The 16689-nt window shown below is 38.8% G+C and overlaps 1 protein-coding gene across 1 annotated transcript in view; it reads right to left on the reverse strand.

Annotated features, from left to right (window-relative positions):
* The window catches only part of LOC108714921 (mucin-5AC), a 56687-nt gene extending 51200 nt beyond the window's left edge, over positions 1-5487 (reverse strand). Inside the window, exon 1 of the mRNA XM_018259797.2 lies at positions 5422-5487. Coding sequence (XP_018115286.2) covers positions 5422-5487 — 66 coding nt within the window. The remainder of the gene's footprint in view (positions 1-5421) is intronic.
* Positions 5488-16689: the final 11202 nt, after the last annotated feature.

Genomic DNA, 16689 nt, shown 5'->3' on the forward strand with positions numbered 1-16689 from the left:
GAACTCAGTTCTACCAAGAACCCTTCAGAAAATATATATATTGAGTTGAGACATATTAAAATTCCCTAAATTTGAATTTTTCTTAGAGGCAAAATAACTAAAAAATGTTGAGATTGAAGAGAGAGATGAGAATGACAAATTGTCAAGTCTAACTCAATAGACAGTGGATACTAAATGGGGGTATAGGATATGTCTAACTAGGAAAAGAGAAACAAATCAATTTTCAACAAATTTTAAAAAAAATCTTCTCATTTAAAACTAATTGAGATTGGTTTTAACCCAAAATACAAATGTTGGTTTATGACATGTTTTAAAAATAGACACTGTGTCAAAGGTTTCTGTGTTTTTAAATGTATTTGTAACAATACAGTATATTGCATTAATTAATTAAAACAGAAGGGAATAGATTAGATGTGAATCATCATTGCATAAACAGTATCAGTAACAGTGTCATTTCCATTTTTAACTATGCAGAAAAAGATATGATTTAAAGTCAGCGTCCATGTTCTGTAATAGATTTATATAGAAAGTCAACAATACGTTTATACAATTGTCATTATGGTAAATTTAACTAAGGCTACAATAGCACTGCTAGACAAAATGAAGTGAAGGTATTTTTGGAAATACAAAAATTCAGGCACAATAACCCACCTTTCAAGAGTCCCATGCTTAATAATAGCATCCATAATGGAATCCTAATAAAGGATCCCATAGCGTTTGAAGCTCAGACAGGAAGGATCATACAATGAACAGATTGGCCTTTTCAAAGTCTAAGCTTTTATATGGTGGCAAAGAGAGGTTGACCTGACACAGAGATCAAGGTGTGTTTTGGCTTAATTCACCTCATTTAACATGCAATATTTGCAGAGAGAAAGGATCTCCATGGACTTTTGCAGGAACAAAAAAAGGTGAGAGTTTGTTCAAAACTTGCTCACAATGACGAAGACTGAAAGTATCCTGCTTAATTGGTGTAATACAATAGGGATATGTAGGACAACTCTCAGTACCAATATTGTAGCATATTTCAGGAAAAAATAGGACGTGGAAGTTTTAATAATTAATTTAATATCAAAACATTCTTTAATCACTAGATTGATTAAGAATATGTTTCTCTAATGGAGGAGTCTGAAAACAGAAATGACTATTATCATAAAACTTTCTCATTCAAAAATATTTGAGAGCCCACATTGGTTAATCTGTTAATTAAATGACGTTGTAAATAATATTTGCGTGACTGAAGACAGTAATAAAATGATCAAAGTATTTGAACATTTCAATTAGCTGAAGAACTGATGTGTATACCTCTACTGATGGGCTCTACCACAGCATCTGGTGCTTCCCAACACAGTAACCAGCAGTGTTGTGCTCATGTTGGGTTGGCAAGCTGTGCAGTTTTGTGAGTTAGTGTATTAAATCTCTCGATAACAGAATTCGATATATTTCCAATAACTTCCCCTGTACCTCAGGTTTCACTCGCAGTTAATAATATTACGTTTCAATCAACTACATAGGTGTGCTGCCTACAAATTATCTGAGACTCCCATCTGTCTATTACAATGCACATCCAAATACTTGCCAAATCCTATTGTTTTTACCTGTGTAACACTGCCCAAATGCAGACATTCCAGTATATAACCTTTCACAACCGCAGTATGTTCTAAATGCTGCTGCTAGACTCATTCATCTATCTCATCATTCCACAACAACTGCTTCCCTATGCCTATCCTTTTGCTTGAATCAAATGCAAATTACTAAGACTCACATTCAAGACCCTTAAAAATGATGCCCCTGCCTACATCTCAGCTCTGATTTCACAATACACGTAGGGGCCGATTCACCAAGGGTCGAATATCGAGGGTTAATTAACCCTCGATATTCGACTGGGAATTAAAATCCTTCGACTTCAAATATCGAAGTCGAAGGATTTTAGCCCAAATAGTTTGATTGAACGATCGAAGGATTATTCCTTCGATCGAACGATTAAATCCTTCGAATCGAACGTTTCAAAGGATTTTAATCCAACGATCGAAGGAATATCATTCGATCAAAAAAACTTAGGAAAACCTATGGGGACCTTCCCCATAGGCTAACATTGAGTTCGGTAGGTTTAGATGGCGAACTAGGGGGTCGAAGTTTTTTCTAAAAGAGACAGTACTTCGACTATAGAATGGTCGAATATTCGAACGATTTTTAGTTCAAATCATTCGATTCGAAGTCGAAGTCGTAGTCGAAGGTCAAGTAGCCCATTCGATGGTCGAAGTAGCCCAAAAAACACTTCAAAATTCGAAGTTTTTTTACTTCAAATCCTTCACTCGAAGTTAGTGAATTAGCCCCTAAATGTCTAGCCTGGAGAGCATCAAGTTTGATGTCCAGCGTAGCTGTTCCTGAATAAAAGTTGTGATCAATGTTTCTATATTTGAAGCTACTAACATTTTTTTTTTAATCCTATCCTGTAACTTTCTTGTAAACTTTCTTTAAGTTTAAGATCTATATATAAAAGCTGCCTTGCCCGAGAAGTATAATAATTCATCCACTTAGAGCATTGGGTAGGCTTCGAACTTAGACACTGCATAGACCTATCTGGATAAGGGACTAGGACTATGGGGCTACACCAGCTCCTCCTCACAAGACCTTTTCTCGTGTGAAGGAGGAGATAATTGTGAGATTTGTCTTTAATCCTTGAATTATGTGTCATCAGATGTGTTTTACCAGGTAGCTCTAAGAACATATCTGTAAACTATGAAATTAGAGTCAGCAGATAACTTTTCTGTGCCAACCTTGTTAACCTATAGAACTTGAGGACTTCTCACACATTTACCAGTGGGAAAATAGTCATGTAGGGCAGGTTCAGTAAACATGGTGCCCTTTATCTTCCAGGGCTTTACAAGATTAACATGATCAAGCTCTTTACCTATTCAGGAATCTGGACATGCATTTTTGTAATTTAGCTCTATGCAGTACCTCAAAAGGGCCATGCCATTTAATCCAGCGTTTGCTTTCTGAGGAAGAGATAAGTAACAACTCCTTTTCAGTTCACTGCACTGGTAGTGTAGGTTTACTCTTAAGACTGGCAAGAACCAAACTACAATGTAATTGTCAACGGGTGGGTTGCATCCCCCTGAAACTTTGGTGCACTTGTGGTAACAATAAATGGGGTAAGTTCCCAAGCTGCATACAAATTGCGTATGTGTGGCTCCTTCAAATAGTTTCACAATCATATGGGCTTCCTGGGAGCCTATAGGGATCTGACTCTTTCTAATCATTGTATAACTGTAGCTATATTCATGTTAGACCTTAAGCAGGGTCGGACTGGGTCAACAAAACACACCAGGGAAAAACCACTGAAGCTGTGGGTGCTGCAGAGGGTATCGTAACACGGGTGGACCACTCTGGGGTGGGGGGCCAGGGGGGTATGTGGGCCTCTAAGGCAGCAGTCTCAATGGGCCAGACCACCCAGTCTGATTGTTTACCCATCTGGCCCTGGACTTTTCCCTAATGAAAATATCTTTAATAACATGTCTAAGTTCATCTTCTGTAAAAGGTAAGTCTAGCTCCTGAGACATTTATGCCCTATTAATATTAACGATATTTATATTTTTAAAAATGCTTTAATTTGTTCCCTTCTATACTCATTTTACCTTCATCGTTTTAATTTTAAAATTTGTGTATAGACTTGTTGAAAACATCTGGCTATATCTTGTATACTCATTGTATTGTATTGTATTGTGTTATTGTATTTTAAACATATACAGATGGAGCCACTTTTTTTGTGGGTTTAACATGCTGTAACGCTAGATAAGCAGCAGCAAGCAAGTTATCTATAGTTGCCTCAAAGTGTTTATTGCCTCAACGTGTTTATTTGCTTTATTTAAATGTTTGCATCTATGTCTATAGCTGCCGACTTGTGACTTGCAGAGAGAGGAGTTTCCATTAACTGACCATCTCCTTCTAAACTAATGCAAAGAAATGGGCAATCGTTCACATATTGTGGTGGACAGCATGCAAAATGTTTTAAATATGTGTGAAACACAAGTTCTGTTACAGTGCTACGCAATATGTTGGCGCTATATAAATACATGTTAATAATAATAATAAATAATAATACCTGTAGTTGTAAAACGTTATGGCTATACTGTATATTGGCACTCAACCTAGCCTGTGTTCACTTTTGCTTACCATAATATATTTATTAATGACTCGGAAGGCATGCTAAACTATGTATATATGATTTTGTCAGTGACATAAAAGTATGCAGGCAATTAATTCCATATTTTATGCATGGAAGGGTAGCAATATGTTTTAACACCCTTCTAAAAAGAAAATTCAAATTGGAATTATAAAGGCTCAGTTTCTATTGTTGGCCATGCCCTTTTCTCAGAACTTTATTTCAGTCGAGTTCTGGCTTAGGCACAGGCCCTCTGGCAGCCCCCTTTTCCTCCAAGATTAGAGTATGCATAGTTAGTGCAGATTGTGTTCAAATTCACCCATTATGATTTTTTTTTGGAAGAGGTTAATGTTTTTTTTTTAATATTGGTATGGGATCCATTATCTGGAAACCTTTTATCCAGGAAGCTTTGAATTACGTGAAGACCACCTCCCATAGACTCCATTTTCAGCAAATAATTTAGATTTTAAAAAAGGATTTCCTTTTTACCTGTAATAATAAAACAGTAGCTTGTAGGTGGTCCCAACTGAGATACAATTAATCCTTATTGGAAGCAAAACAATTCTGTTAGGTTTAATTAATTATTTTTTAGTGTACTTAAGGTTTGGAGATTCAAATTACGGAAAGATCCATTATTCAGAAAACTCCAGGTCCCAAGCATTCTGGATTACAGGGCCCATAACTGTATATAGAGGTGCTCTGTGGTTGTCCTCCTAAGGCTGCCATCCGAGGCCCTCAACCATGCCCTCTTCCCTGTTATATTGTCACATAATATGACTATTGGAGAGATCCCCAGATGTAGAATTTGGGTTGTAAAATGTTTTGGCTTTGTATCTGGCAGGGTTTCTAAGACTTTGGGCATAAAGCAATGGCCTTACTTGCCTTAAGCCTAGGGTAGCAAGCTTTTAGGGGAAGCATGCAGCCCAGTTGCAATCTAAGGAGCACTGGGGATGCATATTCCTGTACTCATAATCCCCAGTGCTCCGGCACATGCCCACAGTCGTGCACACGGGGAGCGTTGAGCGTTGGGTGCTAGGACCCGCTGACCTAGCAGCACTCGTTCCCCCATTCTGCTTCTTACCTCTGGGCTGGGGAACAAGCAGGGAAGGGAGACACAACTTTCAAAGATGGTAGAATCTATGATCTCCGACATTTAAATCCTTTTTTTCCACAGCTCTTAGACTCTACCAGATGTGGCACTTAAAGTGTTAAAGAGTGTTTTAGTGGTTGCAGTAAAGTAGGTGTAATAAAATTACCTGTGCGGCGAGGTCGCTCTCCGCACCATCGGCGGGGATGCCTGCCGCGTGGTTCTTAGGAGCCATCTTTGATTCCTAGGGCGCGCGCATTGATGCACGTTTTGGAGCGAACTTTAACCGTATTTAAGGCCCATTCTGACCCCCAGCCAGTGCCCGTGATAGAACTTAGTTCTAGTGGTTTTCCTGAGCCTTGTGCGTCTGTCTTTGAATTCTGATCTGATTATCCGTGTTTGACCCAGCCTGCTTCCTGACAATCCGACAATCTGTATCCTGACCTTTGCCTGCCTACGACAACTCTTCTGCTTAACCCTTTGTTTGATCACCCGGTTTGACCCCTTGCCTGCCTATTCTGATATCCGCCTGCCTCGACCCAGCCTGTCTGACCATCCTTCTGCCTAATCCTTTGTACCGTGACCTTCACCCAAAAAGACTTTGCTAACAGCCGTGCCCCTTTGCCAGCCAGAACATCTTGTCTTGCACCACTCGTTAAGTCCAGGTGGCACCCAAGTAAGCTGAGGGCTCCTCCCGAAGCCCAACGGAGGTCACACTACTGGTGAAGCCGAGCCGAGACCAGGGTACTTGGCACTTGTTCTGGTATTGGGTGCCGGCCGTGACATTAGGTTTGATTGGCGAAGCAGAGACAAGTTATAGGATGGCAGAGTAGATCTGTAGCTGCAAAAGCTTGGTTCTGACTGGGATTTTTTTACCACATCTGAAGTTGGCTTTCATCTAACCATAATGTAGGAACACATGCATCTTGTAGTAGAACAAAGTTGCCTCACAAAATAACTTCTGCTACTGTGGAAAAAAGATTATTCACATCAGTGATTGTAATTTATGACTTTGGAAAGGGAGCTTCTAATGTTTTCTCACACGTGCTGCAGATTATGCCCGTGTTCTAAGCAAACCATAATGGGAGAGCTTTGGTTTGAGCTGTATGCCAGTGTTGGGCAGTTTGTGTTAGTGATGGGTGAATCTGGCCCGTTTCTCTTTGCTGAAAATCTAGGAGTAACAAATGTTTTTTGACATGCCACAATTTTTTTTCACGCATTGGAGTCTATGGACATCTTTTTCACAGCAAATCACTAGTGACCAAATTAGAAGAACAGCTGTAAAGAAATATAAAGTGTAAAGAGACAAAGAAAAAATAGAGATGGGGACATTTCTCCAGCTACCAGTAATAGCAAGGAAAGTTTGAATGGGGTTTCTTGGCTCTTGGTTTATCTGAATGAAAGGAGGTAGATGGAGTTATACAACTTCATACAGTATATGGGAAGGGAAGAGAGGATGATGTGGCAAAATATGTTTTAAGAAAGATGGAAGACCAAAAAGGATAAACATTTTTAAGAGTGCAATTTATAAATTAGCAGTTACAGACTTATTACATTTCTTGGTATTACAGTTTGAGTGCCTTGTGCTTGGTCAATATTATTATAAAGCACTGTGATCACTTTGAATATGTTGCCTGAAAACCAAAGTGTGATTAACCAATTACAGTTTACAGTGATAAAAGCAAGAAGCTGCTAATTTTACAACAGTGTAGACAGAGGGATGCCCAGATGAAAAATATTGTCCATGGGAGTAAGAAAACATATGAGCTAGTTCCATGGAATTAAACAGGGGACAACAAGTAGGGAAAGACGCACAGTTTGGCCCCTCAAGTATTTCATGATAAGTGCAGTGTGGGTTACCCAGCACTCTCTTCACTCTGATCTTATCAATTACCATGTACTTCACAGCCTCTATTAGTACCTTCCTCATTAAGCTAAGTATGAGCATCACGGTACATTCATCAGGTCATTACATTTCCGTCTATTGGTTATGCACCATATTCCTTACCTGTGCAATTGGTTAAAACTCTGCAATTTGTTAGAATGCAACTGTTTTCTGGACCTAAAGGGTTATTGTGCATGCTGCATACTCATCAAGCGAATATACAGTTAGGCCGATAAATCTTTAGACAGAGACAACTTTTTTCTAATTTTGGTTCTGTACATGACCACAATGAATGTTAAATGAAACAACTCAGATGCAGCTGAACTGCAGACTTTTTTTTATTAAAACAAAAAGATTGCATAAAAATCCGAGGAACTAAAGCCTTTTTTTAACACAATCACTTCATTTCAGGGGCTCAAAATAAATTGGACAAATTAAAAAACTGAAAATAAAATATTCATTTCTAATACTTGGTTGAAAACCTTTTGCTGGCATTGACAGGCTGAAGTCTTAACTCATGGACATCGCCAGATTCTGGGTTTCCTCCTTTTTAATGTTCTGACGGTCCTTTAATGCGGTGGCTTTCAATTGCTGTTTGTTTGTGGGCCTTTCTGTCTGAAGTTTAGTCTTCAACAAGTGAAATGCTGCTCAATTGGGTTCATATCAGGTGACTGACTTGGCCATTCGAGAATATTCCACTTTTTTTTTTCAATTAAACTCCTTGGTTGCTTTGGCTGTATGTTTTGAGTCATTGTCCATCTGTATTTCAGAATTCATTTGGCTGCTCTTTTTTATTGCCATCATTCTGGTAGAGGTTGATCTTGGTTTCATCTGTCCAAAGAATGTTTTTCTAGAACTGTGCTGACTTTTTTTTTTAGCAAAGTCCAATTTAGCCTTTCTATTCTTGAGTTTTATGAGTGGCTTGTACCTTGCAGTGCACCCTCTGTATTTACTTTCATTCTTCTCTTTATGGTAGACTTGGATATGGATACTCTACCTCCTGGAGACTATTCTTCACTTGTTTGGCTGTTGTGAAGGGGTTTCTCTTCACCATGAAATGATTCTGAGATCATCCACCACTGTTGTCTTCCGTGGACGTCCAGGTCTTTTTGCGTTGCTGAGTTCACCAGTGCTTTCTTTCTTTGTACAAAACTGTAGATTTTTCCACTCCTAGGGGCCGATTCACCAAGGGTCGAATATCGAAGGATTTTAGCTCAAATAGTTCGATAGTTTGATCGAAGGAATAATCCTTCGATTGAACGATTAAATCCTTCGAATCGAACGAATCGAAGGATTTTAATCCAACGATCGAAGGATTATCCTTCGACCAAAAAAACTTAGGAAAGCCTATGGGAACCTTCCCCATAGGCTAATATTGACTTCGGTAGCTTTTAGATGGCGAACTAGGGGGTCGAAGTCTTTTCCTAAAGAGACAGTACTTCGACTATCGAATAGTCAAATAGTCGAATGATTTTTAGTTCGAATCCTTAGATACAAAGTCGAAGTCATAGTCGAAGGTCGAAGTAGCCCATTCGATGGTCGAAGTAGCCCAAAAAACACTTCGAAATTCAAAATTTTTTTACTTCGAATCCTTCACTCGAAGTTAGTGAATCGGCCCCCTAATATTGTAGCAATTTCTCGGATGGGTTTTGTCTGTTTGTACAGCTTAAGGATGGCTTGTTTCACCTGCACGGAGAGCTCCTTTGACCGCATGTTGTCTGTTCACAGCAAAATCTTCCACGTACAAGCACCCCCCTCAAATCAAATCCAGTAATTGTATCTGCTTCATTGATAATGACATAACAAAGTAATTGCCCCCACCTGCCCATGCCCAATAACCTTTGAGTCAATTGTCCAATTACATGTGACCCCCTGAAGGCTTTAGTTCCTCACTTTTTTATGCAATCTTTTTGTTCAACCCACTGAATTAAAGCTGAAAGTCTGCAGTTCAACTGCATCTGAGTTTTTTTTCATTTAAAATTCATTGTGGTAATGTACAGAACCAAGGCTCATAAAGTCCAAAGATTTATGAGCCTAACTGTGTATATCTATATCTATATATATATCTATCTATCTATAGATAGATAGATAGATAGATAGATAGATAGATAGATAGATAGATAGATAGATAGATAGATATACGATAGATAGATATATAGATATATAGATAATAGATAGATAGATAGATAGATAGATATAGATATATATAGATATATATATATTATAAATGAATAGTGCCAGCAAGTTACACAATGCTCTATAATAATAATATAATAAACATAAAATTTACAGTGCATTAATAAAAAAGGGATACAAAATGAAACATACCTGTAATTATTAAAGGGCTGTAGTCGCGTGAGCTTACAAAACATTGCATATAGGTTTCCCTGAATACTGGAAAAAATTAATAAAGACACGTGTAACAGGCACACCTGCATTGAACAAATTAATACAAGCTTAGTTTGAATTTTAATGTTTGATTTAGGTAACAAACCAAATGATGACACATATCAACAAGGTAAACATAGACACTTTTTCCCATTAGCAATGTTTACGTGTTCGTTTAGATTTTTCCATTTCAAAGCTGCAGCTTATTCACAAACGTTTTACTCAGGTTGCTTGTTTTTGGAACAAATGAAGTGTGTTTATATTTTAAGAGAGTCTCTGCAAGGTTAAAATACATTTTGCTAAGGCTTTTAAGTAGTGATAGGCGAATTTGGGATACTCGCTTCGCCGAAAAATGTGTGAATTTCCCGAGAAATTCGCAAAACGGTGAAAAATTTGCGAAACAGCGCTGCCATTTTTTTCTTCTGATAGGAGCACTGGCTCAGGGTGTCAGGTAAGTAAAAGTAGTCACTTGAGAGTGCCTAACTTTTGGCACCCCCAAGTAGAAAATGGTATTCCTTCTCCTTTAATTGAACCAATAATCTTCTATGTGGTACTGTATCAAAACCTTTAGCAAAGTACAAGTGATCCCATCCACTGCCATCGCAGAATCAAGATTCCTGATCACCTCCTCATAAAAGGCAATTCAAATAGGGTTGCATGATCAGATATACATACACCCAATTATCTTATCTATGAAGAGCACTGTGACCAGCAAAAAAAATTCTGATGAATTATGACTTTTAAAACTCAAAATTCTGACTTTCTATATTATATATACTTTTTTAAAAGTATATTTATTAAATGGTGAACCCAAATAGATAAATATGATTCTAAAAACCCCATAAGAATGAAAAGAAAGTGAGTGAGTCTTTCTGTGGTGAGTTCTAAATCTGCCCCTTATCCTCACATGATGCATGAATGGATGGGAAGCAGCATGATATTAAGGAAAATGCAATGGTCAGCCATATGTGGATTGGAGGCAGGTGATTAGGGCTAGTCAGACATAGGGTTTTAATGGATAAAGCTCAACTTGCAGGTAGTATCAGGCCCCAGTGTTCAGATGGAAAATAGACACAGAACAAACAAGTCCAGTATGGCAGAATTCCATTTAAGATTAGATCAGCTGTGTGCAGGAGGAGGTGGCACACTGGGCTGGTCCAATTCAGAGGGAAATAATGTAGAAATAATGTGGTACCAGGCTCTCTGGCCTCATTTTGATTAACTATGTGCATCAATATAGTGGCACTACCATCCACTGACTTCTGTATATCCCCAGTATTAAATGCATCATATTGGGCATGTTAGATTGTAGACTGCGGACTCCCATACAGCTTTCAAAAAGGTCATTGTTTACAGGTTCCACTGTATTGATGTGAGCAGCTGGATCCAATTGACAGTATTGGCACCCTGTCCAAGTACAACTGACACAAAAACTTAGGTAGGAAAAAAAAGTCCTGGAGCTATAAATGCAGGGGATGCATGACAAGGGAACCAAATGACCAGGATCCAAATTATACTGGTTTATGTTTATAGATACTGGCAGAATCCGATGCAGCTATGATTGGATGAGAAGGAATGAGTTAAAGCAGTGGAAAGCTGGGCTGGGGTGGAGAAACAGAGGGATGCAATGTCAGGAGAAGAAGCAGTTCACTTCCTTATCTTCTGAGGAGATAGTTACATCCCACCAAGCCACCCATCTTTTTGTATATTTTGTGAAACATCAGTAGTTTTTCTTTCTCATATTATCTATCAATAAGCAAATGTGGATGCTCCTGCATTCACTGTTATATTGTGGTGTAATGGCTTACCCTGGTGGTCTAGTGGGGGGACGGCAGGGAAGCCTGCCGCCCCCTCGGTGGGGATGCCCGCCGCGTCTGCTTCCTCCTAATCTAGTTTGTTAAGGGCGCCCGTGGCGCGCCTCTGCTGTGTAAATTGGCGCATGCGCGCTGGCGTGATGGCGTTAGCATGTAATGGCGCGAAATTTGAAGATATTTAAAGGCCCATTATACAGATTCTAATTGCCCATTATAGGTTTGTTCCTGGTGACTTTAGCTTTTGCCATTTTGATTCTGAGCTTGATTCTCATTATCTGCCCCTGCCTGTTCCTGACGGTTCTGACCTCTATATCCTGATCCATTGCCTGAATTTCGACTACCTCTTCTGCTATATCCTTCTGATTGATCTCCTGCCTGCCTGACCTCACCTGCCTGACTGACCTCGCTTTGAACGCTGCCTGCCCAGACCCGGCCTGATTTGTTTACGCTCCCTTTATGCCTGCCTCGACCCGGCCAGTTCCGACTATGATTCTGTTTAACACCTTGTACCATGACCTTCTTCCCAAAGACTTTGCTAACAGTCGTGCCCCTCTGCTTATCCAGAACCTCTAGCCTTGCACCTCTCGTTTAAGTCCTGGTGGCATCCAAGTAGCTGAGTAGCACTACAGGTGAAGCACGAGCCGAGACCAGGGTGCTTGGCATTTGTTCTGGTGTTGGGTTGCCTTGGGGTGAGGCTGGCAAAGTCCTATTTATTTGATAAAACATGAATAGTTAAGGGGAGAATCTTCTCATGAATTCGCAAAGTGTTTAAAATTCGCCGAAAGGCATTAAAGTCTATGATCGACAAAATGTGTTTTGATGCGCGACAAATTGCGCAACAAATTTATGACCCGCAACATTTTTTTTTTACCCATTGGAGTCTATAGGCATCAATTTCACAACTAAACTTGGTGAAAGATTTCGCTCCTGAGTAATTTGAATACATGCTGTGACCATTTTCCACCATTTCTGGATCCTGGTGTTTCATTGAATTATTTAACAATGGGGTTTAGTAGGAGGGCTGAAAGCGAAAGGTCAATTTAGGAGTCCCCTTTTCATGATACTTTAAATGCTAAAGATTGAAGAATCTATCTGTCATTCAAGTAATATTGAATTACATTGCTGTTGCTATTTATTTATAGTTAATTAAACAATAAAGCTGCACTTTCCATCCTACACCAACGGGCAGTTCCGGGTGCTGGGCAACATGTGTGTTTGGTAACTAAGCGTCACCAGGCAGTTTCCAGTTGAGGAAATTCAAACATAAAAAAATGCACGTGGACCAAGTGTACTTTAACTTCAAAACTGTATTAACCAATTAAATGCATTCACAGGATTAAAATTAAGGAAATTTATTTCAAGGGGATTAGGGACAATTTCCTTCAGTCATTTAAACTCTAATGCTCCAGGATACTTTTTTCATATATACAGGTGTGTAATTATAGACAAAGCAGACCCTCTGGCTGCAGGGGGGGGGCAGGAGGTATAGGGTCCCCATGAGGCCCTAATTCATATACAATTTCAGTAAAACTCTAGACATTTTGGGGGCCTGAAAAATAATTTGCTGTTGGGCCCAGTAATACTGTATCTTGTTACACCACTGGATATATACATCCTAAAATACAATATAACATCAGACAAATAAATATCTTAAAACATTTTAAAACATTAAAGTGAGAACTAAAAATTCAGTATTGCTCACTTTTTAAAATAATATTCTCCATCACTTTTTTTAAAAATTGTATTAGTTACTACTTCCATGACACTGAAAATATAAATACTTGGGAACATAATTATGGGTTTTCATGGTAAAGCTTTTTGTCTTTCTCAGTTTAGGTATATTCAGAATCCCATTAACACTTTCCAAGATATTTTGCTTTTATTTTTTCCCACATGTTCATAACCATTATCCCCTTCAGTTGCAGACAATATGGCTCTTGCTTCCAAAATTACTCGGTGTTCTTCTGTATGGTTGCACTTATTGCGGATCAGTCCTTTCTGCCATCCGTTCTGAGCACTGCTATGTCTATTGATGCATGGCACTGTGCAAACCCTGGAGCTACTGTTGACTTGATTTTGATGAATCGGACACACATAGAAATCTTTTCATAGTTTAGGAGTAGTCAAGACATTTAAAAGTGCATCAGCAACCCCAGTGCTTATGAACCTATTTTAAAGATGGCTGGTTAAGATATAACATTAGGTTCAGTGCATGGTTTGACTTGCTGTCCATTAATTTGTCAGGATTAGCCATGTCATACAGAGTACCCTACCGAAACATTAAGATGGGTCATACTTTATGTGATTTGTTTACATAGGGTATGGGTGTGGCCTCTTTATTGGTAAGGCCTGGTAAGTGCTCATCTGAAGTATGCAGTGGGCTCCAGTCCTTAAAAAGTTATAAATGAACTGGAGAGAGTGCAGAAATGTGCAACTAAACTGGTAATTTAAATTGTGAAGGTAGTCACATTTGGGGTTGTTTTCTCTGCAGAAAAGAGGAGACATGATGGCTCTTTGTAAGTACATTAGAGGGCATTATAGACAGCTAGTGGGAGATTTATTCTTTCATAAAATGGATCATAGAACTAGAGGATACCCCTATAGACTAGAGAAAAAAATAACTTTTATTTGCAGCAACGTAGATGGTTCTTCACAGTGGGGACAGTGAGGTTGTGGAATGCTCTGCAAGACGATGTTGTGAGGGCCAACAGTGTTAACACCTTTAAAAGGGCGTAGATGATTTCTTGGAAAAGCATAATATCCAAGGCTATAGTGAAGCTAAAATCTAAAAATTGATAGTCTCAGTGGGTGTGTATAGTTTTGTGAGCTGGGTTTCATTTGGATGGGTTGAACTTGAAGGACTTTGGTCTTTTTTTCAACCCAACTTTGTAACTATGTAACTGTGTAAGAGCTAGACTGGCAAAGACTGGCAAAGAATTCAGCACATATTCTTCTTGAATATTGGCTGATATATGTAGAGGTTGCAAACTTGGGTTTGTCTGACACTAAAGGGAATCAAGAGGTAGAGATTGGGAAGATATAAATTGTTCAAACAATCCAAGCAATAATTTGTTATTTATTCTCCGCTTTTGTGTTCAGATTCAGTTCAGTATGGGTGGAGTGGCTACCTGAAGAATAAAGATATGGGAGTCAGTGGGAAAACCAAGAGAGCAAGATAATGTCAGATGCCTGGGTTTTAGAATACTGCACTGAGGTTGCTGGGGCGCTATTACATTATTGCAATGTGATAACTGGGCAACATCTCCAGAAATCTCTCCAGATATTTATCTCCAATGTTAGTAAACATGCCCCTTAGTAAAATTCACTCGGCCCTGCTACATAGTAGTTGGCCTCCAGCCACTGTGATCTGTAAATTGTTGCAATCTGTTTCACACTCCTAACAATCATCTGCACTATTTTAAATTTTGGGTCTCCTACATAATTCCAACTTTGGTAAACCTATGCAAATTGGGCATCAAACAGTAGCTCATTGGTCTGCATTAATATCCCAAATTAAACAAGTAAAAACTGTTTTCCAGTTTGTAAATCACGGTTCTTTAAATTTTCCAAAAAAAGAAAGGTATTCAAATCTTTTTGGCTCTATTGTGGGTGGCCAGGTTACAGAGACACTATTAGTGATCCTGCTATATAAAGAGAGACAAGTATGTAAAATTGCAGTTGTGCAGCCTCTGTATCATCATTATTTATACCAGATTTATCAAGGGAGCCAGAGAAATAAACCAAAAGTGGATACTTTTTAAAGCAATTGACAAGCTTCTCATGATTTAGAAAGACTGAAGGGATCATAACATGTTTTATTTCAGTACCCAGCCCTGTACCTGAGGGTGGAATAAATAAAAATTGGTTTATATGGATAGGATAAGGCACTGAGACACAGATGTGGCACAAAGGACAGAGACAAGAGGAAAGTTATCAAAGTGTTGTCTGATTTGTTTTATTTTTACCTAAATAAAACATTATCTGTAGCAGTAGTTGATGAAATATAGTTATGCACCTGGACATCACTAAGTATATATAATAAAGGAGAAGCCAATAATGTAAATGGTTAACCCCCAAAGAGCCCTCCTTTCCCTACCCAAACTGTGACTCCCCTGAAAAATGTATGGGCCCCTAGTACCAGTGCTGTAACTGCAGAGTTGTGCAATGGGGTTGGGGGGCACATTCTTCTGATACATCAAATTAAATTCTGTCTCCAGTAAAGTGTTTGCCAACCAGAAGTATTCTACTGTGAGTGTTTCTGGTGAGCAACCATTGTCCAGGCAGGATAATGACTACTGATGTTTCAATGACTTTCCCTGCAGAACTCAGAACCCTCAGTGATAATGTAGTGCAATACTGCATACAACTGTCTAATAGCTTGTCTATTAATAAATCACAAGTCACTGCTGTCCAGCTTACCCACCACAACTATCAGGCACATGCGCTCCAGCCCTGATATTGGGTGTACTTCAAACATCATTACTATAAGTACGCCCTGGAACCACGACCGAAGGGTCCTTTCCAAGCCCTACTTATCTCACCAACGTTAGTGAAGATACAGGGTAAAGACTGATGGGTACAAGCCTATCAATGCAAAAAATATGTGCTAGTACACAAATTCACAATAAGGAAGACCTGCCCGCTACTTTTACATACAGCCCTCCACTGATCAGAATAAAGGTCCGACTTAAGCAAATCAAGCAGTTGGAAGACTCTATGCCAGAAAGCATATCAGACAATAAGACTAAGAACTATCACTCAAATTGACCTCAGCACTGATTACAAGCCAAAAGGATTTCAACGAAGACGACCATCAGATCTGTGAAGACGAGAAGACTGATTCCCAGCAGTTGGGTAGTGGTGACCTGGTGTGACACTATAGGAAAGTGGTTGTAGTGATCTGTTAACGGTGGTCCTGAGAAGTTCTGAAAGTAGTTCATTCTCCTGCTCCACAGTCTCTACTGTAGGTAGTCAACCGTCAGTGTTTCCTGTCATTTACACATCTGCGAAAATGTATTAAAAGCAAAAATGAAGGAAAATATATCAATTTACCCATTTTTTAGAAGCAGAATATAGTACAGAATACCATATGTTGATTTTAAGTACACCCATGGTTTAAATAGCCATGCATTTTCATGTTTTATGATCTGCAATAAAATGTGCCATAATGTATATGCTTGTGCCCAGAGATTATTGCATCTGAATGCCATACATTTCTAAATTTCCTCATTACATAGTACAGTATATCCAGTCTATCCAAATGATCCAAGAATATGAAAGATTTTAAAACATGTCCTGCATTATTATTACTATTGTTATTATTCGTATTAACTTAATTTCTGAATCTGTG

The sequence above is a fragment of the Xenopus laevis genome, chromosome 4S, assembly GCF_017654675.1.
Source record: "Xenopus laevis strain J_2021 chromosome 4S, Xenopus_laevis_v10.1, whole genome shotgun sequence".
In the NCBI taxonomy this organism is placed as follows: Eukaryota; Metazoa; Chordata; class Amphibia; order Anura; family Pipidae; genus Xenopus; species Xenopus laevis.